This window comes from Macaca thibetana, chromosome 20 (assembly GCF_024542745.1).
Source record: "Macaca thibetana thibetana isolate TM-01 chromosome 20, ASM2454274v1, whole genome shotgun sequence".
NCBI classification, from domain to species: Eukaryota; Metazoa; Chordata; class Mammalia; order Primates; family Cercopithecidae; genus Macaca; species Macaca thibetana.
In genome coordinates this window covers 55,224,748-55,251,884 of record NC_065597.1, presented here as the reverse complement: position 1 = coordinate 55,251,884, position 27,137 = coordinate 55,224,748, and the positions used below count along the sequence as shown (strand labels likewise).

General features: G+C 47.0%; 1 protein-coding gene across 1 annotated transcript in view; it reads left to right on the top strand.

The window, feature by feature from the left end:
- EEF2K (eukaryotic elongation factor 2 kinase) overlaps positions 1 to 27,137 on the top strand; it is an 82,615-nt gene that overhangs the window by 6,033 nt on the left and 49,445 nt on the right. The window contains exon 2 of the mRNA XM_050774036.1: positions 16,447 to 16,768. Within this exon, the coding sequence (XP_050629993.1) occupies positions 16,523 to 16,768 (246 nt within the window). The 5' untranslated portion in view covers positions 16,447 to 16,522. The remainder of the gene's footprint in view (positions 1 to 16,446; positions 16,769 to 27,137) is intronic.

The window sequence follows — 27,137 nt, the reverse complement described above, 5'->3', positions numbered from 1 at the left end:
GGCATTGTGCTTTGGGCTGGGAGCTGCAGAGGAACAAGACACGGTCCCTTTTGTTCAAGACACTCACGTGGTCTGGCCACCGAGAGGGCTGGGCACACAGAGTCCATGTGAGAAGTGAGACGTGCTGTATCCCTGAGCTCACCCACCAGGAGTACAGAGTGTACCGTGGACACGCAGAGGGTGCCCAGCAAGTGGTTAAACATTACAATTCAAGCTCCCTTGTGCATTTTGCTAATCAAAGCTATAATTATGATATTTTGTGTTTCATATTCCGAAATGCAGTTTTCAGATTCCTGAAACAATAAAATAGCCCTTGCATGATGACAGTTTTCTATGCAGAAAACACAGTGTACTGCAATGATATTTTTACGAGCCTTTAGCAGAGCAAATGATGGCGTATCTCTGGCTTCTGCAGCAGGTTGCTGTTTACGTCGGTTAAGTTGATTTCTCTCTCTTTTTTTTTTTTTTTTTTTTTTTGAGACGGAGTCTTGCTCTGTCACCCAGGCTGGAGTACAGTGGCACGATTTCGGCTCACTGCAACCTCCGCCTCCCAGGTCCAAGCGATTCTTCTGCCTTGGCCTCCTAAGTAGCTGGGATTACAGGTGCGCACCACCACACCCAGCTAGTGTTTGTATTTTTAGTAGAGGTGGGGTTTTCACCATGTTGGTCAGGTCTCCTGACCTCGTGATCCACCCGTCTCCCGAAGTGCTGGGATTACAGGCGTGAGCTACCGCACCCGACCTTGTCTGTCTCTTTATGGTATGTGGGGAGATTTGTTTTTAAAGGGAAAAGGGGAAGAGAGGGTTGGGGAGGGCTCCTTAAAATTATACCAGAGGCCGGACACAGTGGCTCACGCCTGTAATTCCAACACTTTGGGAGGCTGAGGCTAGAAGATCACTTGAGCTCAGGAGCGGCAAGACACCATCTCTACAAAAAAAATTTTAAAATAACTCAGGCATGGTGGCACATGCCCGTAGTCCCAGCTACTCGGGAGGCTGAGGCGGGAGGATCCCTTGAGCCCAGGAATTCGAGGATGCAGTGAGCTATGATTATGCCAATGCACTCCAGCCTGGACGAGAGAGCAAGACACCCACCCAGTCTCTTAAAAAAGAAAAAAAAGAGCCCAGGCACGGTGGCTTACGCCTGTAATCCCAGCACTTTGGGAGGCTGAGATGGGCGGATCACCTGAGGTCAGGAGTTCAAGATCAGCCGGCACACACCTGTAATCCCAGCTACTCAGGGGGCTGAGGCACAAGAATCACTTGAACCCGGGAGGTGGAGGTTGCAGTGAGCCAAGATTTAGCCACTGCGCTCCAACCTGGGCGATAGAGTGAGACTCCATCTCAAAAAACAAAAGAAAGAAATTCCACCAGATTCATTCTAGAGCTGGGTTTCTCAGCCTCAGCACTGACATGGGGCCAGATCTTCTTCATTGTAGGGTACTGTTCTATTTATTTTAGGATGTTTAGCAGCATCCCTGGCCTCTATCCACTAGATGCTAGTTGCACCCCTAGAGTTGCAACAACCAGAAATGTCTCTAGACGTTGCCAAATGTCCCTTGAGGGAGCAAAATTGCCCAAGGTTGAGAGCCGCTGTTCAGGACTTTGTTTCCGATTGCTGCTGTAACAAATTGCTGCAATTACTTAGCGGCTTTAAAACAACAAACTTATTATCTTATAGTTCCTGGAGATCAGAAGTTCTGAAATCTAGGAGTCAGCATCGTTGTGTTCCTTCTGGAGGCCCCAGGAGAAAATCGGTTTCTTTGTCTTGTCCAGATTCTAGGGGCTGTCCTCATTCCTTGGGCTCCTGGCCCCTCTCTCCATCTCTGAAGCCAGCAGTGTGGCAACTTCACACCTTTCTGTCTTTGGTCACATCTCTTCCTCTAACTCTGACCCTTCTACCTCCTTTTTCTTTTTTGGAGACGGAGTCTTGCTCTGTCACCCAGACTGGAGTACAGTGGAGTGATCTCGGCTCACTGCAAGCTCTGCCTCCCGGGTTCACACCCTTCTCCTGCCTCAGCCTCCTGAGTTCTGGGACCACAGGCACACGCTGCCATGCCTGGCTAATTTTTTTGTATTCTTAGTAGAGACGGGGTTTCACCGTGTTAACCAGGATGGTTTCGATCTCCTGACCTGGTGATCCGCTCGCCTCGCCCTCTCAAAGTGCTGGCATTACAGGCGTGAGCCACCGCGCCTGGCCTTCTCTACCTCCTTTTTATAAGGATCCTTGTGATTACACTGGGCTCACAGGATAATCCACGACTGTCTCCCATCTTAAGATCCTTAATCACATCTGCCAAGTCCCTTTGGCCATATAAGGTAACATATTCACAGGTTCCAGGGATTAGGATGTAGACATCTTAGGGGAACCGTTTTTCTGCCTGCCACATAGACAGTTTGGCCTCAGGGTATAATGAAATTTGCTTATGGAGGGCTTGTAGGGAGCGAAGTGATTTAGGGAGCCGGAGACTGGGGGATTATTGGGGCATAACAGCAGCTAGTACTTTTGAGAGTCAAGTCTATCCCAGACACCATGTGCCTAATCTCATTGTATCCTCAGAGCAACTGCTGCAGGGGTACTGTTTAGCTGACTCCTGTTTACAGAGGAGGCAACTATCCAAGGAAGGCTTTCTGGAGGCCAGGTGCAGTAGCTCATGCATGTAATCAACTTTGGGAGGTCAAGGCAGGAGGATCACTTGGGGCCAGGAGTTCAGAGGCAAGAGGATCACTTGAGCTTGGGAGACTGAGGCTGCAATGAGCCATGATTGCACCACTGCACTCCAGCCTGGGTTACAGAGTGAGACCCTGTCTCAAAAAAAAAAAAAAAAAAAGAGACCAGAGACCAGCCTGGGCAATGTAGGGAGATGCTCATCTCTACAAAAATAAAATAACATAATTAGCCAGATGTGGGTGGTATGCACCTGTAGTCCCAGGTACTCTGGAGGCTGAGGTGGGAGGATCACTTGAGCCCAGGAGTTGGAGGCTGCAGTGAGCTATGATTGCACCACTGCACTGCAGCCTGGCCAACAGAGCCAGACTCTCTTTCTCTCAACGACGACGACGACAACAACAACAACAACAACAACAATAATACAACAAACCCAAAAGAGACAAACAAGAAAGGCTCTCTGGAGGAGGTCAGAATTTGAGCTGCGTCTTGAAGAGATTAAAGGGTTTTGCTAGTGAGTGGGAAAGGGATTCCAGGCAGAGGTGTTACTGGTGGAGGGTGTCCATGTTCTTGGCGTTTTAAACAAACAATTGGACAAAACACACGAACAAAGGAAGGAAAGAATAAAGCAATGAAAGCAAATATTTACGGAAAACAAAAGTACACTCCACAGGGTGGGAGAGGGCTCAAGCAGGTGGCTTACAGAACTGCCTGGGGTTTAAACACCCTCTAGAGGTTTCCCGTTGGTTACTTGATGTATACCCTATGTAAATGAAATAGTGGCCTGGGATCAGTCTGATAGGTTGTGGAAAGCCACCAATCAGAGGCTGAAGTGAAGTTACAAATGAAGTCTCCTATACAAATGAAGACTTGGCCAGCACCAGCCTGATTGGTTGTGGGAAGGGACCAATCAGAGATAATTTCAGTTTTTCATCTGCCACGCAGAAAAGTTGGGGGTTGCAAAGGGAGTAGCCTCTGTTCCTTTTGTTACTTGGGCGTGGAAAATTGGGATTTTCCTTTTGATTTAGTTTTAGGAGGTCAGCCTGAATCAGCCTCAGGTTCCCTGCCTCCAGACCCTATTCTCCTGCCTCAGAGGCACCTGCAGATAGATACAAGGGCAAGGAGGTGAGGAGAATTTGGTGGTGCCTGGAGATTGATTCTTAGACTTGGAAACTTGGGAAGCTGAGATGGCAGGGAGGAAGGGATGGATGGGCTTGATTCTGTAAATTGGTTCTTTCATTCTGATGTAAAGTGTACTATTTCTCTCAATAGTTTAAATAAATGTTTATGAGCACCCACTATATGCTAGGGGTGCAGACATTAATAAGACACTGATGTGAACTCTTAGCATGATGCTTGACTTAATCACTCCTAATGCTGCACCCCAGTAAATAAACACTGAGCAGCCAGGTGCAGTGGCTCATGCCTGTAATCCCAGCACTTTGGGATGCTGAGGCAGGCGGATCACTTGAGGTCAGGAGTTCAAGACCAGCCTGACCAACATGGTGAAACCCCGTCTCTACTAAAAATACAAAAATTAGCCAGGCGTGGTGGCGGGTGGCTGTAATCCCAGCTACTCAGGAGGCTAAGGCAGAAGAATCACTTGAACCCGGGAGGCAGAGGTTGCAGTGAGCCGAGATCACACCACTGCACTCCAGCCTGGGTAACAGAGCGAGACTCCGTCTCAAAACAAAAGAAACACTAAACAGAAAGGTATTTGAGTTCATGTTGAGCACCTGTGCACTGAAGGCAATACAAGGTATGGGGGGAGGGATGAAGACAGCAGTGCAGACCTTAGGATGTCACAGCCTGCCTGACAAGTCTGTTGTCTAGAACAGGGTCCCAGCTCCTAATGGTGGGACCCAGGATTCAAACCCTGGCCATGCGGCTGTAGAGCACAAGCTGTTAGCCACTGTATTGGGCTTTGGTTTTTGTTTCTTGTTTGAAGGAAACTGGGGACTCTAACTAGGGTTTAAAATATCTTCAGAACAAGCCAGGTGCAGCCCTCAACAGCCTAGCGCTGTGCAGTTCCGCTCCCTTAAGGTTGCCTTTTCAGGGATAGACTGTCACTTCTGGACCTAGCAGCTCCTGTCATTATTAAAGGAGAGTCCAGTGTAGCACCTGGTGTGCAGTCAGTCTTTCACATGCATTATTTGTCTTTCTTATTTCCATAGAAATTATGCCTTTTTGAGGTTGATAAGCAGATAAGCTCTTCTGCTTTTTTTTTTTTTTGAGACGGAATCTTGCTCTGTCACCCAGGCTGGAGTGCAGTGGTGTGATCTTGGCTCACCGCAAGCTCCACCTCCCAGGTTCACACCATTCTCCTGCCTCAGCCTCTCAAGTAGCTGGGACTACAGGCGCCCGCCACTACGCCTGGCTAATTTTTTGTATTTTTAGTAGATACGGGGTTTCACCATGTTAGCCAGGATGGTCTCGATCTGCTGACCTCGTGATCTGCCCGCCTCGACCTCCCAAAATGTTGGGATTACAGGCGTGAGCCTCCGCGCCCGGCCACTCTTCTGCTTTCTTATCACACATTCACAGCACAAAAGCCACACCGTCCCTTCTCTGAATTCGTGCTAAACTGTGAGAAACTCAGCTTCTTCTAGTTTGTGGAATAAGACAGTGTTCTTGGCATGGTATGTAAAGGAAGCAGACGGCTGGGCACTGTGACTCAGCCTGTAATCTCAACACTTTGGGAGGTTGAGGCGGGAGGATCACTTGAGACCAGGGGCTCGAGACCAGCCTAGGCAACAGAGCAAGACCCCGTCTGTAATAAATAAATAAAGGAACCAGAAGAAGACCTACTAGTGTAGGGATAGGGTGGGGAAGGGAAGTAGTAAGGGGAAGTAGAGCTAAAGTCTCATTTATCATACCTGGAAATCAGAAGATAGAATCAAAACAGATAAATTAAGAAATAATCAGGGCCGGGTGCGGTGGCTCATGCCTGTAATCCCCGCAGTTTGGGAGGCCAAGATGAGTGGATCCCTTGAGTCCAGGAGTTTGAGACCAGCTGGGCAACATAGTGAAATCCCATCTCAACAAAAATATACAAAAGTTAGCTGGGTATGGTGACGCGTGCCTGTGGTCCCAGCTACTCTGGCGGCTTATGTGGGAGGATCACTTGAGCCTGGGAAACAGAGGTTGCAGTGAGCCAAGATTGCACCACTGGACTCCAGCCTGGGTGACAGAGCGAGACCCTGTTTCCAAAAAAAAAAGAATCAGAGAAGCATATTATTTAGTTATATACACACACACACACACACACACACACACATACATATATATATATAAATATAAGAGAGAGAGAGATAAAGGTAACACTGAGAATAGTTGGAAGTGGTTGCCTCTAGGGGTGGGAAGTAGGGCCGCCCATGCACAGTTGCAAAGGTTGTTCACTAGAGTTGAGCAGTACCCCACCTATATGATCATATACAGTGGCCCTAGTAAGAAAAAGGTGTTTAAAGTGTTTTTAAAATTATATATAAATAATATACAGTGGCCCAAAGCCTGGCTGGGTTTAGACACAGTCTCATTCTGTTGCCCAGACTGGAGTACAGTGGCACGATCTTGGCTCACTGCAGACTCTGCCTCCCAGCTTCAAACAATTCTCCCACCTCAGCTTCCCGAGGAGCTGGGATTACAGGCACGCGCCACCACGCCCTGCTAATTTTTGTATTTTTAGTAGAAACGGGGTTTCACCATGTTGGCCAGGCTGGTCTCGAACTCCCGACCTCAGGTGATCTGCCTGCCTTGGCCTTCCAAAGTGTTGAGATTACAGGAGTGAGCCACCATGCCTGGCTGGTTTGGGGCTTTTCATATTGCATGTGACAGAAAACCTATCTGTAACTAGCTAAATAGCCCTTTCCCCTACTGCCCCCCAAAAGGCGGGGTTTATTGTATCATGTGATTCAGAAATCTACGCGGGGCTTGGTAGTTTGGTTTCGGGAACATCTGGATTCCAGGTCTCAAATGACATCATCACTTCATTTTTCTCTTTCTCTGGTTCTGCCCTCCACCGCACATCAGCTTTGTTCCGTGTTGGTCTCAGCCCCAGTCTCAAGTTCACATTCAGCATGAAAAGGCTGATCACCTCTTCCAGTCACTCAAGCAAAAAGCCCCAGGTTTGCCGCAATGGGCTAGAATAGTTTGACTGATCACATGACCACCTCTGAGCCAATCTCTGTGGCCAGGCACCCCAGTGGTTGGTTTAGGCCTGGATTTGTGACATACTCCTAAACACATGACTTGAGGGTAGGGCAGAGGCAGATCCTCACACAGAAGCTGGTGCATGATTCCAGGATTCCAGGTGGCTGATCAGTCACCTGTGTCCATTGTGGTTGTAGTCAAGGCTGTGTGGGTTGTGCTGGGCATATACTAGCGTGTGCATTGGCCAGCTTGGGGGGGCCCTGCGTTGGCTTTGGGATGCTGGTTCCCAGGAGTGGCGGTGGGAAGATTCCACCCGCTTTCTACAGTAGGAAGGCAGGTCCTGGGGTGAGGGTGAGCCCCGGGGGGACCAGTGGCCACTGTGGCTTGACCCACAGGCCTTGACCTGAGCATTGCAGGCGTAGTTTCCTGCCCCTATAACTGCCAGATCGAGACTCAGTGAGACAGTGGTTTCCGTGGCCAGAGCCTGAAATAGTCTATTCCCGGAGGATTCCTGAAGAAGCTTGGCTTTGCTACGAGCCAGACGTCCGGGTCACAAGTCTGGCTGGGACCCAAGGCTCAGTCCCCTTTATTTACGATAATAAAAATGATGATAATAATAGCTGTTGAGTTCACGGGGTAAGTACAATTATGCATCCCCACCGAGGCTCAAGAGGTGAAGTCACATAGCCAGTTAGTGTCAGAGATGGGGCTTGAACTTGGTCTTCCTGACTCAGCTACCTTTCCATAGAAATAGGAACTGGAGGCCGGACACAGTGGCTCATTCCTTTAATCCCCAGCACTTTGGGAGGCCGAGGAGGGTGGATCACTTGAGGGCAGGAGTTCAAACAAAAAAATTTGAAAAAAAAGAAAAAGAAAAAAAAAGAAATGAGGACTGGGAGGAGAAGATGTGGATGCCTGAGTGAGGTAGAGAAAGAAAACTTTCAAGAGAATCCTGATGTCTTTCAGCTGGAGTCCTGTTCTCATCACAGGCGCAGATCCTTTCTTTGGGCCAAGGGAACCCCAGGTTAGATAGAGATCCCTAGGAGGCTGGGTACCTTGCCTGGTGTTAGAACAGGCCTCTGGGAACTGACTTAGGGGCTAAGGAAGGTTTCTTGCGTGTCTGGGGAAATCCAACATCCTCCAGGTACCCAGTCCTCATGTGCACATGTAAGAGTGTCTGCCAAGTTAGGCCTCTGGATTGAGGCCACAGTTTTCTCAGGTTGACCCTGCCCAGGCACCCATTTGTCATAAAGGATGTGACCTTTAGGTCAGGTGCAGTGGCTCACGCCTGTCATCCCAACACTTTAGGAGGCCAAGGCAGAAGGATTGCTTGAGGCCAGGAGTTCGAGACTAGCCTGGGCAACATAGTGAAACCGTGTCTCTACAGAGATAAAAAATTAGGTGGGCAAACCTGGGCGCAGTGGCTCACGCCTGTAATCCCAGCACTTTGGGAGGCTGAGGCGAGTGGATCACCTGAAGCCAGGAATTCGAGACCAGCCTGACCAACATGGTGAAACCCTGTCTCTACTAAAAATACAAAAAATTAGCTGGGCGTGGTGGCACATGCTTGTAATCCCAGCTACTCAGGAGGCTGAGGCAGGAGAATCACTTGAATCCGGGAGGCAGAGGTTGCAGTGAGCCAAGATAGTGCCATTGCACTCCAGCCTGGGCAACAAGAACGAAACTCCATCTCAAAAAAAAAAAAAAAAAATTAGGTGGGCATAGTGACACACACCTGTAGTCCCAGCTACTCAGGAGGCTGAGGTAGGAGAATCACTTGAGCCCAGAGATCAAGGCTGCAATGAGCTATGATCGCACCATTGTACTCCAGCATGGGCAGCAGAGCAAGACCCTTTCTCAAAAAATAAAACTTTACAAAAAAGAAGATGTGATTTTTTTATGATATGGGAGAGGAGCTACTGTTACCAAATAAAATTAGCAAGTAGAAAGGAAAAAAGAAAATTACAGTAGATTATACAAGTTTAGGTATCAAAGTATAAAGATTGTGAGTCCAGGATTGTTATACTGTCCCATGGTATAAGAGACCCAGATTCTCTTTGTCTCATAGCTCTTCCAGCCTGAGCACATGGCCATCCACCTCATGGTCTAAGGTAGCTGCTTGAGCTCCGGCAGTCACATATGCATTTCAGCCAGCAGGTTGGAAGGCGAGCCAAGGGGCACATTCCCTTTGAGAACCCTTCCCTATAGTTGCACACAGTCCTTCTTATATCCCATTGGCGAAAACTTGTTCACATGGTTACATCTATCTGCAAAGGAGTCTGGGAAATGTATCCTGAGGGGCCATGTGACATGCTTAGCCAAAACCCGGTGGTTCTGTTATTAACAAAGAAAGAGTGAACAGCTATTGGGGGATAGTTGGCCACAGCTGCCTTAAGAGCAAATTTATGACAACTCAAAAGCCATAAAACAGATGACACTCACTTAGCTCTGGAGTGCATATCAAGTGCCTGCTGTGTACAAGGCTCTGTGCCAGGCAGGGTCACAGCTGCTTGTCTTCGTTTCCCAGGGCCGAGGAGAACGTCAGGTCTGTGGTGGGACATGGCCGAGGGCCGGGCTCCCCACACTGTAAGATGAGGGAGTCGGCTAGGTGAATTAATTGGGTAAGGAGCCAGGATTTACTCGCTAGTAGCCCAGATCCTGAATCTGAGCATGCTTTTTTTATTGTTTTTTGCTTATTTGAGATGAGGTCTTGCTCTATCGCCCAGGCAGTGGCACAATCTCAGTTACTGCAGCCTCTGCCTCCCCAAGTTCAAGTGATCCTCCCACCTCAGCCTCCTGAGTAGCTGGGACTATAGGCACACACCACCACACCCGGCTAATTTTTGTATTTTTTCGTAGAGACAGAGTTTTGCCATGTTGCCCAGGCTGGTCTCGAACTCCTGAGCTCAAGCGATCCGCCCACCTTGGCCTTCCAAAGTGCTGGAATTACAGGCATGAGCCATTGCTCCTGGCCCTGGATCTGAGCTTTTAACCACCAAACTACACTGTCTGGAGGTCTGCAGGTTGGCGCTGTGGTTCTGGACCTTCTCCTGGCACCATCCTGGCCCCCAGTGGCTGCTGAGTAGGCTGGGCCTGCTGGCAGCTCCTGGCACCACACCATGTTGGTCAGCAGGGATTCTGGCCAAGGGCTGACCAGGGCAGAGTAGGCGCTGGGGCTGGGAGCAGCTGACAGTGTGGAGAAGCCAGCCCAGGGCTCAGGGAAGATTTTGGTGACAAGCAGGATCAGGTGGCTCTGGCATTGGATCCAGGCCTATGACGTGTCTTGCCCAGAGGATAAGAAATAAACTCAGCAGTTCACGTCGATTTTCAAACTGTGAATATATAAATCAATGTGTGGGTGGTGTGTTAAGGAAAAAGATTAAACAGAAAGAAAATACTTAAGTAGAATAGAAAATAGCAAGAGTGGGCCAAGCGCAGTGGCTCACGCCGGTAATCCCAGTGCTTTGGGAGGGCAAGGTGGGAGGATCATTTGAGGCTGGAAGTTCAAGACCAGCCTGGCCAACATAGTGAGACTCTGTATGTACAAAAATAAAAATATTTAGCCGGGCATGGTGGCATGGACCGCTCTGGAGGCTGAGGCGGGAGGATCGCCTGAACCCAGCTGTTGGAGGCTACAGTGAGCTGTGATCACACCACTGCACTCCAGCTGGGGCGATCTGTCTCTAAAAATAAAATTTAAATAAAAAAAGGCAAGAGTGCATTATACAAAGTAAGGCTAAGCACAATTTCTTGAAATTTTACAAGCATGTACTAGGTTAAGATATAAATATATTTCCTGCTTTAGTAGCCAAAGGACCAAAGCCTTGGCTCTAGAAGACTGCGCACCTGACGGACAGCACTGTCAAAAAAATTGGAATTATGGGTTTGATGTAAAAAAAAAAAATTTAAACTAATTTACTATTTTGTGTCTGAAGCAATCCAGCTTTGTAAAAAAGTTAAAGCAGTATAGAAATGTACAAAGTTTTAAAAAGCTGGCCAGGCTCAGTGGCTTATGTCTGTAATCCTAGCACTTTGGGAGGCCAAGGCGGGCAGATCACTTGAGGTCAGGAGTTCAAGATCACCCTGGCCAACATGGTGAAACCCCGCCTCTACTAAAAATATAAAAATTAGCCGGGCATGGTGGTGGACTTCTGTAGTCCCAGCTACTCGGGAGGCTGAGGCAGGAGAATCCCTTGAACCTGGGAGGCAGAGGTTGCAGTGAGTGAAGATCATGCCACCTCACTCCAGCCTGGACAACAGAGCAAGACTCCATCTCAAAAAAATTAAAAAGTTTCCCCCAGCTCTACAAATGCTTATTTCAAGTGCTGTACAGTTCCTGTGGATTTTTCAGGGAAGTTTTCGTGCATGTACACATGTCCTTTTTCTTTTCTTGGAGACAGGGTCTTGCTGTGTTGCCCAGGCTGGAGTGTTGTGGTGCAATTTCAGCTCACTGCAACCTCTGGGCTCACTTGAACCTCCTAGGCTCAAGTGATCCTCCCACCTCAACCTCCTGAGTAGCCAGGACTACAGGCGCACACCACCACACCCAGCTAATTTTTTGTATTTTTTTGTAAAGACAGGGTCTCATTATGTTGCCCAATCTAGTCTCAAACTCCTGGGCTCAAGCGATCCTCCCACTTTGCCCTCCCAAAGTGCTGGGATTACAGACATGAACCACCACATCCAACTTTCTTTTCTTTAACTTTGGCTTTCTTGAGCTATAATTCACATACCTTACAATCTGCTCATTTAAAATGTACAATTCTGGCTGGGCACAGTGGCTCGTGCCTGTAATCCCAGCCCTTTGGGAGGCTGAGGTGGGCAGATCACGAGGTCAGGAGTTTGAGAACAGCCTGGCCCTAAAAAATAAAAACCCCGTCCCTAAAAAATAAAAAAATACAAAAAATACAAAAATTAGCTGGTTGCAGTGGTGCGTGTCTGTAGTCCCAGCTATTTGGGAGGCTGAGGCAGGAGAATTATTTGAACCTGGGAGGCAGAGGTTACAGTAAGCCGAGATCACGTCACTGCCCTCCAGCCTGGGTGACAGGGTGAGACTCCGTCTCACATAGATAGATAGATAGAGAGATAGATAGATAGTACAATTCAATGGTTTTTAGTATGTTCAGTCATATAGCCACAATCAATTATAGAACCTTTTCATCAACTCAAAAGAAACCCCATACCCATTAGCAATCATTCCCCATTTACCCCCAACCATTCCCACCACCACACACTTCCTCCATCCTCAGGCAACCATTAATCTGCTTTCTGTTGCTGTAGATTTGCCTTCTCTGGAAGTTTCATATACAGAGAATTAGCCAATGTGTATAGTCTTTTGTGACTGCCTTTCACCTCCCCTAGTGATTTGTAAATTTCATCCATATTGGGGTGTATCTCAGCACCTAGGAGTGGAATTGCTGTCATGCGGTAACTCAGTATTTAACTTTTTGAGATGTTGTTTTTTTTCTGTTTTTGTTTTTTTTTATTTTGTTTTAGACAAGGTCTCACTCTCGCCCAGGCTGGAGTGCAATGGCACAATCTCAGCTCACTGCAACCTCTGCCTCCCAGGCTCAGGCAATTCTCTCACCTCAGCCTCCCAAGTAGTTGGGATCATAGGCATGCATGCACCACCACGCCCGGCTACTTTTTATATTTTTAGTGGAGACAGGGTTTCACCATGTTGGCCAGGCTGGTGCCAGAGTGTTTTCTAAGGCAGTTGGTACCATTTTACATTCCACCAGGAGTGCAGAAGGGTTTCAATTTTTCCACATCCTTGCCAGCCCTTGTTATTTTCCATTTTTTAACTTGTATCTGTCTTAGTGGGTGTGACATTCATTTGTATTTCCCTAATGGCCATTGATGTTGAGTATCTTTCCATGTGCTTATTGGCCACGCGTATATGTTTTTGAGAGAAATGTCTTTTCAAACTCTTTGCCCATTTTTATTTGATTTGTCTTTTTATTGTTGAATTGTAAGAGTTCTTAATATAGTCCTTTATCAGATATATAATTTGCAAAATTTGTGGGTTGTCTCTTTCTCTCTTTTTTTTTTTTTTTTTTTTTTTAAGAAGGAATCTCCCTCTGTCGCCCAGGCTGGAGTGCTGTGGTGTGATCTCAGCTCACTGCAACCTCCGCCTCCCGGGTTCAAGCAATTCTCCTGCCTCAGTCTCCTGAGTAGCTGGGACTACAGGCACATGCCACCATGCCTGGCTAATTTTTGTATTTTTAGTAGAGACGGGGTTTCACCATGTTGGCCAGGATGGTCTCAAACTCCTGACCTTAGGTGATCTACCCAGCTCAGCCTCCCAAAGTACTGGAATTACAGGCATGAGCCACCATGCCCGGTCTCTCTTTACTCTCTTGATGGTATCCTTTGAAGCAAAAAAGTTTTTGATTTTGGTGATGTTCAATTTATTTATTTATTTATGAGATAGAGTCTCACTTTACCACCCAGGCTGGAGTGCAGTGGTGCAATCTCAGCTCACTGCAACCTCTACCTCCCAGGTTCATGCAATTCTCATGCCTCGGCCTCCCAGGTAGCTAGGATTACAGGCGGGTGCCACCACACCTGGCTAATTTTTTGTATTTTTGGTAGAGTCAGGGTTTCGCCACTTTGGCCAGGCTGGTCTCAAACCCCTGACCTCATGTGATCCACTTGCTTCAGCCTTCCAAAGTACTGGGATTACAAGCGTGAGCTCCCACCTCCAGCCCAGGTGATGTCCAATTTATCTATTATTTTGTTGCTGCTGCTTTTGGCATCTTATCCAAGAAGGCTTTGCCTAACTCAAGGTCATGAAGAATTTATTCTATATTTTCTTCTAATCGACTTTTAGCTCCTAATTTAGGCTTTTGATCCATTTTGAGTTAATTTTTGGGTATGGCATACGGAAGGGGATAAACTTCATTTTTTTGCACGTGGATATTCATTTATCCCAACACCATTTGTTGAAAAGATTCTTCCGGCCGGGCGTGGTGGCTCACACCTGTAATCCCAGCACTTTGGTAGGCCAAGGTGGGCGGATCACAAGGTCAGGAGTTCGAGACCATCCTGGCTAAAAAGGTGAAATCCCGTCCCTACTAATAATACAAAAATTAGCCGGGCGTGGTGGGGGGCGCCTGTAGTCCCAGGTACTCGGGAGGTTGATGCAGGAGAATGGCGTCAACCTGGGAGGCAGAGCTTGCAGTGAGTCAAGATTGCACCACTGCACTCCAGCCTGGGCAACAGAGTGAGACTCTGTCTCAAAAAAAAAAAAAAAAAAAAAAAGGATTCTTCCTTCCCTGTTGAATCATCTTGGCATGCTTGTTGAAAATCAAGTGGCTGTAAAACTAAGGGTGAATTATCTTGGCACCCTTGTTGAAAATCAGGTGGCTGTAAATGTGACAGTTCTATCCTACAATCTTCCTGAACTCTTTCTTGATTATTTTTGCGTGTCTGTGGGTATGGGACCTTCCCCTTTCTAACAGTCATGGAGTATTTCATGATGTAGAGAGAAATACTGTAATCTGTGTAATGAGCTTCTATTGGACATTTGGGGCTGTTGGGTTTTGTTTTGTTTTGTTTTGTTGCTGTTACTGATTGTGCTACAGAAAATGCTTTTAGGCCAGGCATGGTGGCTCATGCCTGTAATTCCAGCACTTTGGGAGGCCGAGGCAGGTGGATCACCTGAGGTCAGGAGTTCGAGACTAGCCTGGCCAACATGGTGAAACCCTGTCTCTACTAAAAATACAAAAATTAGCTGGGCGTGGTGTTGGATGCCTGTAATCCCAGCTGCTCGGAAGACTGAGGCAGGAGAATTGCTTGAACCCAGGAGGTGGAAGTTGCAGTGAGCCGAGATCATGCCACTGCACTCCAGCCTGGGTGACAGAGTGAGACTCCATCTCAAAGAAAAACAAACAAAAAAACAAACATCAAAAAAAAAAACAAAACGCTTTTAGGGGTACTCCTTCATTCCGGGAAAGTGCGTTGAGTGCCTTCTCTGTGCCACACACTTTGGGAGGTATTGGGCATACAGGCAATAACAAAGTAAACGGAGTGATTTCACTTTGAGAAAAGCACAGTGAAGAAATGAAACACGACTGTAATCCCAGCATTTTGGGAGGCCAAGGCAGGAGGATCACTTGAGCCCAGGAGATTGAGATGAGTCTGGGCAACATAGGGAGACCCTGTCCCTACAAAAAAACAAACAAAATTGGCCAGGCTTGGTGGTATACACCTGTGATCCCAGCTACTTGGGAGGTTGAGCAGGAAGCACTTGGGCCTGTGAGGTCAAGCAGTCACCTAGGTGAGCCAGGATTGCACCACTGCACTCCTGCCTGGACGACAGAGCTGTCTTAAAAAAAGAAAAAAGTCTGGACGTGGTGGCTCACACCTGTAATCCCAGCGCTTTGGGAGGCCCAGGCAGGTGGATCACCTGGGGTCAGAAGTTCGAGACCAGCTTAGCCAACATGGTGAAAGCCCTCTCTACTAAAAATGCAAAAATTAGCTAGTTGTGGTGGCGGGCACCTGGAATCCCAGCTACACGGGAAGCTGAGACAGCAGAATCGCTTGAACCTGGGAGGTGGAGGTTGCAGTGAGCCAAGATCACACCATTGCATTCCAGCCTGGGTGACAAGAGTGAAACTCTGTCTCAGGAAAAAAAAAAAAAGAAGAAGAAGAAATGGAACAGGGAAGGCCGGGCGCAGTGGCTCAAGCCTGTAATCCCAGCACTTTGGGAGGCCAAGACGGGCGGATCACGAGGTCAGGAGATCGAGACCATCCTGGCTAACACGGTGAAACCCCATCTCTACTAAAAAATACAAAAAACTAGCCGGGTGAGGTGGCGGGCGCCTGTAGTCCCAGCTACTCGGGAGGCTGAGGCAGGAGAATGGCGTGAACCCGGGAGGCGGAGCTTGCAGTGAGCTGAGATCCGGCCACTGCACTCCAGGCTGGGCGACAGAGCGAGACTCTGTCTAAAAAAAAAAAAAGAAATGGAACAGGGTGATATGCAAGGGAGTGATTGGATATGCATGTTGGGTTAAGGGTTTTTTGATTTGGGGATTCACGGAATATTTCACTGAAGAGGCATCCTGTGAGCTGTGAGCTCGATGAGAAAGAGCCCACTGTTAGGAAGGTTGTTCCAGGCACAAGGAACAGCAAGTACAAAGGCCCGGAGGTCGGAATGAACTTAATGTGCTCACAGAACAGAAAGAAACCCGGTGTGCCTGGAGAGCAGCCAGGGCCGGAGGAGAAGCGGGCAGCACGCTAGATGAACACAGCTCTTGTAGCCTTACCAAGGCATTTGGATTTTATTATGAATGTGAAAGGAAGCTGCTGCGGGTGGGCGTTAAGCAGAGGAGTGCCTCGATCTAATTGATGTGCTAAAAAGAACACTCTGCTTAAGAAGCAGTTGCTTTCCCAACCTGGTTCCAACATTTGCAAACACTGAATTCTTAAAAGTGGAATGACTGGGTCAGCGGGTTTAGACATTTAAAATGTTCCTGGGTGCTGCCAACTGCCGCCCCCCAAAAATAGCTCTAGGTTTTACCCTAAGGGTGCCAGCGCCTGCGATAGCCTGCAGCATTTGGGGTGAGGGTTGGGCGAATTCGCACCCCTGGGCCCCAGCACCCACTCTGGCCGTTGCTTTCCTTGTAGGACCTTCGCCTCTGCATTTGCCCAGTAACTCTGGCTGTGCCGGATACTGCTTGGGTAAAACGAGTACCCCAGGAACATGGCAGACGAAGATCTCATCTTCCGCCTGGAAGGCGTTGATGGCGGTCAGTCCCCCCGAACTGGCCATGATGGTGATTCTGATGGGGACAGCGACGATGAGGAAGGTTACTTCATCTGCCCCATCACTGATGACCCAAGGTCGAACCAGAATGTCAATTCCAAGGTTAATAAGTACTACAGCAACCTAACAAAAAGTGAGCGGTATGGATCCAGTGGGTCCCCGGCAAACTCTTTCCACTTCAAGGTGAGTGAGCCACCTACGCCACCTTCCCCACCCAGGTTAGCTGCTGTGTAAGGGATGGAGGGTTGGGGTCGCTGGTTGGGGTCTTCTTCGTATTTCCAAACCCTGGCCAGTGCTCTAAACTCTGATCTGAGGATATACTTGTTAAGCAGGGAGGGTATTGTTGCTTTAAAATAAATTTCATTACCTTGGAGCTGGGTGTTTTTCAAATAGTAGCCCAGGGCACACTATGGAGTTGTGAAAACCTTTTGCTGAGTTTTGTCCAATGTTTTGTTTTGTTTATTTATTTATTTTAGTTTTCTTTAGAGACAGAGTTTTGCTCTGTCACTCAGGCTGGAGTGCAGAGGTGCTGGGTTTGTTTTTGTTTTTTAAAGAAATGGAACAGAACAGAATAAAATAGCAACTACTGGGGAACATTGCAAACTATAAAGATCTTATTTCTTTTTAAAAACTTTTATTTATTTATGGCAATAGAAAATTCCCAAACTAAGGACCTTATTTCTCTTTCTTTCTTTTCCTTCCTTCCTTCCTTCCTTCCTTCCTTCCTTCCTTCCTTCTTTCTCTTTCTTTCTCTTTCTTTCTTTCTTTCTTTCTTTCTTTCTTTCTTTCTTTCTTTCTTTCTTTCTTTCTTTCTTTCTTTCTTTATCATTCTCTCTCTCTCTCTTTCTGTATCTTCTTTTTTTTTTTTTTTTTAAATAAACATGGTCTTGCTTTGTTTCCCAGGCTGGCATGCAATGGCACAATCACGGCTTACTGCAGCCTTGAATTCCTAGGCTCAAGCAAGCCTCCCACCTCAGCCTCCTGAGTAGATAGGATTATAGGCTTGCACCACTATACCTGGCTCATTAAAAAAATTTTTTTTGTAGAAATGGGGTTTCCCAGGCTGGTCTTGAACTACCACGCCCGGCCACTTGTTGTTAATTTTTGGAAGAATTTATTTAACAACATAATTTTAGGTTAGGCATGGTGTCTCACACCTGTAATGCCAGCACTTTGAGAGGACAAAAGGGAGGATCACGTGAGCCTAGGAGACCAGCCTGGGCAACATAGTGAGACCCTGTCTCTCTCTTTTTTTTTTTTTTTTTTTGAGACGGAGTCTCGCTCTGTCACCCAGGCTGGAGTGCAGTGGCCGGATCTCAGCTCATTGCAAGCTCCGCCTCCCGGGTTCACGCCATTCTCCTGCCTCAGCCTCCCGAGTAGCTGGGACTACAGGCGCCCGCCACCTCGCCCGGCTAAGTTTTTGTATTTTTAGTAGAGACGGGGTTTCACCGTGTTACCCAGGATGGTCTCGATCTCCTGACCTCTTGATCCGCCCGTCTCGGCCTCCCAAAGTGCTGGGATTACAGGCTTGAGCCACCGCGCCCGGCCGAGACCCTGTCTCTCAAAAAGTAAAATAGGCTGGGTGCGGTGGCTCACGCCTGTAATCCCAGCACTTTGGGAGGCCAAGGCAAGTGGATCACCTGAGGTCAGGAGTTCTAGACCAGCCTGGCCAACATGGTGAAACCCCGTCTCTACTAAAAATACAAAAAATTAGCTGGATATGGTAGTGCACACCTGTAATCCCTGCTACTTGGGAGGCTGAGGCAATCACATGAACCCGGGAGGCAGAAGTTGCATTGAACCAAGATTGCACCACTTCACTCCAGCCTGGACAACAAGAGTGAAACTCTTTCTCAAAAAATTAAAATAAAACAAATACATTTATTATTCATTTTATTTTATTTATTTATTTATTTATTTTATTTTATTTTATTTTTTTTGAGACGGAGTCTCGCTGTGTCGCCCAGGCTGGAGTGCAGTGGCCGGATCTCAGCTCACTGCAAGCTCTGCCTCCCGGGTTTTTACGCCATTCTCCTGCCTCAGCCTCCCGAGTAGCCGGGACTACAGGCGCCCGCCACCTCGCCCGGCTAGTTTTTTGTATTTTTTAGTAGAGACGGGGTTTCACCGTGTTAGCCAGGATGGTCTCGAACTCCTGACCTCGTGATCCGCCCGTCTCGGCCTCCCAAAGTGCTGGGATTACAGGCTTGAGCCACCGCGCCCGGCCTCATTTTATTTTTTTAAGGCAGAGTCTTGCTCTGTTGCCCAGGCTAGAATACAGTGGTAGGATCTTGGCTCACTGAAACGTCCGCCTCCTGGGTTCAAGTGATTCTCGTGCCTCAGCCTCCTGAGTAGCTGATATAACAGGCATGAGCCACCACATCCAGCAAATGTTTTGTATTTTCAGTAGAGACAGAGTTTCACTGTGTTGGCCAGGCTGGTCTGAAACTCCTGGCCTCAAGTGATCCGCCTGCCTCAGGTTCCCAAAGTGCTGGGATTACAGGTGTGAACCACTGTACGCAGCTTAAAATAAATTTAAAAACATAATTTTATTGAAAATCATTTGCTAGGTGCCAGCATGGGGACTTGATCACATGAAATTTGCATTTCTTTATTGCATATTATCTATCTGTCACCAGGCTATGCATTGAGTACAGAGGGGCAAATAGCAATTGTTTACAAACTTAACAATCTCCCCATTTATCAGCAGAGACATTCAAGTGGAGAAACAAACATAATAACTGTTAGTTACTTTGATAGAAACTTGTTTTAGGGACACTGGAAAAAAAAAGATCTCATTTAACACCTACAGCTATCTTGGCTGGGCACAGTGGCTCAAGCCTGTAATCCCAGCACTTTGGGAGGCCAAGAGTTTCAGACCAGCCTGGTCAACATAGGAAGACCCCATCCTTATTAAAGAAAAAAAAAGAAAGAAAAAACGCTTACAGCCATCCTATGTAGTTACAACTATGAAAGGTAGACTAAAATTTTTTTTTTTTTTTTGAGACAGAGTCTCGCTCTGTCACCCAGGCTGGAGCACAGTGGCACGATCTCGGCTCACTGCAACCTCCACCTCCCAGGTTCAAGCAAGACTAAATTCTTATTAATCATTACTTTTGAAACAATACCTAGTATTGTGTGTCACACATTATAGGTGCTTAATAAATGTTATTTCTCTCTCTGTTGCCACATTCCAGGAGTGTGGCCGTAATAATTTGTCATTGATTATGAGAATTAATGGTTTTTTAAAATCTTTCTACAAATTAGCTACCTTTTTCCAAATTTGTTTACTGATTAAAATCTCATGCTGTGGGCCAGGCGCGGTGGCTCACCCCTGTAATCCCAGCACTTTGGGAGGCTGAGGCGGGCAGATCATGAGGTCAGGATTTCGAGACCAGCCTGGCCAACATAGTGAAACCCTATCTCTACTAAAAATACAAAAATTAGCCGGGCATGGTGTTGCAGTAAAACTCCAGCCAAGGGAAAGACAAAGAGACCTTTGGAAACCAAAGAGAACTTTATTTAATTCGGGTACCCGGGCTGGCAGCAGGCTCACGCCTAAAACGGCTGCCGACCCCAACATAGAAAGCAGGCTGGCTTATATGTCGTTTGAGGCGGGAAAACGAGGCAGGATACAGGTTTCAGACAAAGACAGTAAATTATTTAACCCGTAACAATTCCGAGAAAACTTAAAATTTAGTTATCTTGACCAGTCAACCTTGAAGCTGGACAGCTTGAGCTGGGGTAAGGGAAAACAGGAATTACAGAAACATGTGGGGGTCTGGAGGCAGGCAATAAGCTTGGAAGGGTGAGATAAGCTCACAGATGCAACTTGTTAGCAATGCTGGGAGAGGTTGCTTAAATTTCTTAGCCTATGTATCACTTCTAAATAACCTATACTTAATGTTAACTATTACTTATGTTTTTATTAGTTTTAACTTTATTATTATTTTTCTTCCACAATGGTGGTGCATGCCTGTAGTCCCAGCTACTCGGGAGGCTGAGGCAGGAGAATCCCTTGAACCCAGGAGGCAGAGGTTGTGGTGAGCCGAGATTGCGCCACTGCACTCCAGCCTGGGCAACCGAGGAGACTCCGTCTCAAAAACAAAATAAAACAACAACAAAAAAAAAAAGAGGAAAAAAGACCCTCATACCGTGGAAGATTTCCATCTCAAGTGTCTTCTACATTTGTCCAATTGTGTGTTGAATATTTTGAAAGCACCCCTGCATATGTGTGTATGTGGGTATAGAGACATATGTGCAACGTGATGCTTCATGTTGGTTATCTTAAAAAAACAAAAACAAACAAAAAAACACTTTTTAGGGTTGGACATCCTTCTCTGGACTGAGGAAAAGCATACTTATTTTGATAGGGATTTCTGTTCATACCATAGCAAAGCTGGTATAAAGAAGAGGGGGAGAGGCTGGGCGTGGTGGCTCATGCCTGTAATCCCAGCACTTTGGGAGGCCAAGGCAGGCAGATCACCTGAGGTCAGGAGTTTGAGACCAGCCTGGCCAACATGGCGAAACCCTGTCTCTACAAAACCACAAAAATTAGCCGGGCGTGGTGGTGCCGCCTATGGTCCCAGCTACTCAGGAGGCTGAGGCATGAGAATCACTTGAACCCAGGTGGCGGAGGTTGCAGTGAACCAGGATCGTGCCACTGCACTCCAGCCTGGGTGACAGGGCGAGACACCGTCTCAAAAAAAGAAGAGGGGGAAAGGCAAACATTATTGGACTTTGTATAATAACTGGTGGGGGTAAAACATCAAAAGTGCAATACCATTATCCTTACTTAATCAAATCCTCACAAACAGTTAAGTATCAGTACTGTAAACAAAATTCCTATTACCACTTTGGGATTTGAAATTAAAAATATTCTGGCCAGGCATGGTGGCTCACGCCTATATTCCCAGCACTTTGGGAGGCCGAGGCGGGTGGATCACGAGGTCAGGAGATCGAGACCATCCTGGCCAACACAGTGAAACCCCATCTCTATTAAAAATACAAAAATTAGCCAGGCGTGGTGGCTCATGCCTGTGATCCCAGCTACTCGGGAGGTGGAGGCAGGAGAATCCCTTGAACCAGGGAGTTGGAGGTTGCAGTGAGCTGAGATCGCGCCATAGCACCCTGGCCTGGCGACAGAGTGAGACTCCATCTCAAAAAAAAAAAGAGATTCTTCCATAACTTCTAAATTAATGTTTTTAGAAAATTAATAATTTTAGTTCTTGGAGATAGTTGGGTAATGTTTTCCCTTTAGGCCTAGAGTTCTAGCTGGAGTTACTCTGGGGCAGGCAGCTCCAGAAATAGCCCCGTGGGTCTCCTCTGGGGTCGGGACCCCTGAAGGGGCAGGTTTCCACTGATCCTGTTTCCTGTCCTAAGGCAGCTTTGAAATGAACACCACCCCCAGGAGGGCAGCTCAAGTGTCCACAAGAGGGACTGATTTAAATTACAGGCGGTGGTTCTCACAGAATGTTGTGTTTACATTAGAACAAAGTTGATGTTTCTTTTTTTCTTTCTTCCTTTCTTTTTTTTTTTTTTTTGAGACAGGGTCTCACTCTGTTGCCCAGGCTGGAGGGCAGTGGCGCGCTCTTGGCTCACTGCAACCTCCACTTCCCAGGTTCAAGTGATTCTTGTGCCTCAGCCTCCTGAGTAGCTGGAACCACAGGTGCACGCCACTATGCCCTGCTAATTTTTGTATTTTTAGTAGAGATAAGGTCTCGCCATCTTGCCCAGGCTGGTCTTGAACTCCTGGCCTCAAATGATCCGCGCTCCTCAGCCTCCCAAAGTACTGGGATTACAGGCATGAGCCTACATACCCAGCCTTTTCTTCTTCTTCTTTTTTTTTTTTTTTTTTTCTTAGAAACACGGTCTTGCTCTGTCACCCAGGCTGGAGTGCAGTGACTTGATCATAGCTCATTGCTGCCTTGAACTCCTGAGCTCAAGCAATCCTCACACCTCAGCCTCCCGAGTAGCTAGGACCACGGTGCATACCACCATGCCCAGCTGATTTTAAAATTTTTTTTGTAGAGATGAGGTCTCACTATCTACATAGTGAGAGGCTGGTCCAAAGATGATTCTATGTGATTTGACCTTTTTTGTTGTTGTTATTGTTTTACTTTTTTTGTAGAGATAGGGTCTCATACTACGTTGTTCAGGCTGGTCTTGAACTCCTGGGCTCAAACGATCATCCCACTTCAGCTTCCCAAGGGGGATTACAGGAGTGAGCCACTGCGCCTGGACATGATTTGACTCTAAAACTGTGCCTACTATTACATGTAGTATATGTGTGTGCAAATCCATAAAAAGCCTTTGGCACAGGCCTGGTCCCTAATGTCAAAAAATGTTAGCATTTTTATATATGTAGTTAAGTAAAAAAGCAAGTTGAAATATAGTATGATCCTTTTTTTTTTTTTTTTTTTTCTGAGACAGATTCTTGCTCCGTCACCCAGGCTGGAGTGCAGTGGTGCAATCTCGGCTCTCTGCAACCTCCGCCTCCCAGGTTGAAGCAATTCTCCTGCCTCAGCATCCCAAATAGCTGGGATTACAGCTGCCCGCCACCATGCCTGGCTAATTTTTTATTTATTTATGTATCTGTTTATGTATTTATTTATTTGTATATATAGTAGAGACGGGGGTTTCACCATGTTGGCCAGGCTGGTCTTGAACTCCTGACCTCGTGATCCACCCACCTTGACCTCCCAAAGTGCTGGGATTCAGGCGTCAGCCACCACACCCGACCTGATCCTGTTTTTATTAAAAATGTGTGTACACATACATCGGTATCTGCATACTAAAAACCGTTTGAAGGGGAAGTTTGCACCCAACAGTTAATGGCAGTTCTCTCTAGGGGAGAGGTACCGTTAAGAGGGGGCTTTATATGTTTTTTTAAACATTTTAAACTTTTAAAGCTACATTTATGTATTACTTATGTGCAGAAAAAGATGTTGTTAAGATAAGAAAAATAAAGTAAAATAACCAGATAACTTCCTCTCCCTCAAATACATTGGTAAATACCCCCTCCTCAAAACTCATCACTTCTGACCGGGCACGGTGACCCCAGCACTTTGGGAGGCTGGGGCAGGGGGATCACGAGGTCAGGAGTTTGAGACCAGCCTGACCAACATGGTGAAACCCATCTCTGCTAAAAATACAAAAATTAGCCAGGTGTGGTGGCTGGTGCCTGTAATCCCAGCTACTCAGGAGGCTGAGCCAGGAGAGTCACTTGAACCTGGGAGGCTGAGGTTGCAGTGAGCCAAGATCGCGCCACTGCACTCTAGCCTGGGCAACAAGAGCAAAACTCTGTCTAAAAAAAAAAAAAAAAAATCCTCATCACCTACGATGGGAGTGTCTTCTAGGTCCCTCCGCTCCAGGACCTTTCTAGGCTCTGTTCATCTCCTCCACTCACACACATCTGGAAGCTCCTGGAATGGGCTTCCCTTTTTCACACTTCTGCCTAATAAAACCTCTTTCAACTGATGTCCTGGTCTATCAAAATTACAGTTCTGTCTCCTTCAGAACCCAGTTTTTATTTTTATTTTTTTAATTTTAGAGACAAGGTCTTGCTGTATTGCCCAGGCTGGAGTACAGTGGCACGATCATAGCTCACTGCAGCCTCTAACTCCTGGGCTTGAATGATCCTCCCACCTCAGCCCCATGAGGAGCTGAGACCACAGGCGTGCACCACCACACCTGGCCAACTTTTAAATTTTTTTTTGGAATGATGGAGTCTCATTACATTGCCCAGGCTGGTCTTGAACTCCTGGCCTCAAGCGATCCTCCTGCCTCAGCTTCCCAAAGTATTGGGATTACAGGCATGAGCAATTGAGCCCGGCCCAGAGCCCAGATTGAAAACAACCTTTCCAGGCTTTCTCCTCTGCCTTCCGGAGGGCTCTTAGCAGACCTTTATGTGTGTGAGTCATTCTCCAGTGTCATTCTTTGTTTGAGTCAGCACCTGACTGCAAGACTAGGGCTGTGTGTGATGCGACCTCCATTCCCTTGGTCTTGCATAATAGGACTTGGTAAAACGTTTGACTACGTGTGGACAGGAGTTGACACTTCATTGCCTACTTTCTAGGTTATCGAAAGCAGGTTCTGTTGGGTTAGTGTTGCCAGGGGTGGCTTCAGAGGGAGAGAACAGCTCAGTTTTCCAACCCTTGTTCCCTCAGCATGCCATAAACCTAAGTGGTTTTTTTTTTTTTTTAACTTACTGTGACCTGGCAACCTGGATTGTTTAATCAAAATGGCCCGCTGGCCTCCCTCCAAGAAACACACCCGGCAGGTACTGGGTGTGGATTGTGAAAAGTCAGATTCTATCACTGTCAAGCCCAGCCTTCTGCCCAAGCTCCCCTGGAGACGTGGCAGAACCATTCAGGGGGGCCGCCCTCTCCATAGAATATCAGGCAGTCATCCAAAGATGTTTATGGAGTTTATGATAACGTGGGAAAGTGCCTCTGCTCCAGAGTTAAATCTAAAAAGAATACAGCACGATTATAGCTCTGTGAAACTCGCACGTACACACACAGCCAAGGCCTGAGGGGAAGCACATCACCAGGGCAGCAGGGATGGTCTTTGGATCAGATTAGGAAGGACTGTGTTCCTTTTCTCCTTCTCTGTCATTTCTGCATTTTCTAGAATAAGCATAGGGAGCAAATACATGTTTTTAATTTCTTATTAAGGTGGGAAATTTTATTTTTAAATATTATTTTCAGCCAGGCGCACTGGCTCATGTCTGTAATCCCAGCACTTTGGGAGGCCGAGGTAGGTAGATCACTTGAAGTCAGCAGTTCGAGACCACCCTGGCCAAGATGGTGAAACCCCATTTCTACTAAAAATACAAAAAAAAAAAAAAAAAAAAAAAAAAAAAATTAGCCAAGTGTGGTGGCAGGTGCCTGTAATCCCAGCTACTCCAGAGGTTGAGGCAGGAGAGTCACTTGAACCCGGGAGGTGGAGGCTGCAGTGAGAGATTGCACCACTGCCCTCCAGCCTGGGCAACAGAGCGAGACCCTCCCCCCTGCCCACGCAAAAAAAAATTGCCTGATCTGAGAATATCTTAGAGATCATTCCACATCAATACACGTAGATGACCTTTTTTAAAGAATTTCTTTTGAGATAGGGTTGCCTGGGCAGAAGTGCAGTGGTGTGATCATAGCTCACTGCGTTGAAATCCTGTGCTCAAGTGATCCTCCCACCTCAGCCTCCTGAGTAGCTGGGACCACAGGCATGTGCCACCATGCCCAGCCTGTTGTTGGTTATTTAACGGCTGAATATCATTTCACTGTTGGAAGCGCCATAATAAATGTAGCCAGCCCCTCCTTGTAGGATATATAGGTTATTTCCAGTCTTGTCCTGCGACAAACAGCACTTCCTTGTGCATGGGTCTTTGTACCCATGCATGGGTGTGCCCACCAGAGGACCCTCCAGAGGTGAACTGGCTGGGCAAAACATTTGTGTGTTTAAACCGGGATAGGTGTTGTCAGTTTCTCCTCAAAGAGGTTACACCATCGTGTGCGCCCCCCATGATGGGTGGGTACACCGGCTTCCCATGCCCTTATTTGGCCAACTTTGGTGATTACACTCATACTCGTAACCCACTGAGGGCGGCTCTGACAGCATAATCAAAGAATAATGATTGCCTTGGGAGGCCGAGGCTGGCGGATCACCAGAGGTCAGGAGTTCAAGACCAGCCTGACCAATATGGTGAAACTCCATCTCTACTAAAAATACAAAAATTATCTGGGCTTGGTGGTGTGCAACTATAGTCCCAATTACTTGGGAGGCTGAGGCAGAGAATCACTTGAACCCAGGAAGCGGAGGTTGCAGTGAGCCGAGATCGTGCCATTGTACTCCAGACTGGGCAACAGAGCAAGACTCCGTCTCCAAAAAAAAAAAAAAAAAAAGATTAGGCCGGGCGCGGTGGCTCAAGCCTGTAATCCCAGCACTTTGGGAGGCCGAGACGGGCGGATCACGAGGTCAGGAGATCGAGACCATCCTGGCTAACACGGTGAAACCCCGTCTCTACTAAGAAATACAAAAAATAGCCGGGCGAGGTGGCGGGCGCCTGTAGTCCCAGCTACCCGGGAGGCTGAGGCCGGAGAATGGCGTGAACCCGGGAGGCGGAGCTTGCAGTGAGCTGAGATCCGTCCACTGCACTCCAGCCTGGGCTACAGAGCGAGACTCCGTCTCAAAAAAATAAATAAATAAATAAATAAATAAATAAATAAATAAAGATTAGCAGTTTTTGGAAATATAATTCACATGCCATACAATTTACCCATTTAAAATGTGCTATTCAAAGCCTTTGAGTATGTTCATAAAATTATGCATCCATCACTACAACCACTTTTAGAACATTTTACCCAAAAACTAAATTCTATAGCCCTGAGCCATCACGCTCTAATACCCACATCCCACCCAGCCCCAGGCAACCACCAGTCCGCTTTCTGCCTCTCTGGACTTGCCTTTTCTGGACATTTTACATAAATAGAATCATACAACATGTAGCCTTTTATGTCTGGCTTCTTTCACTAAGCATAATTTTTTTCGTTGTTTTTTT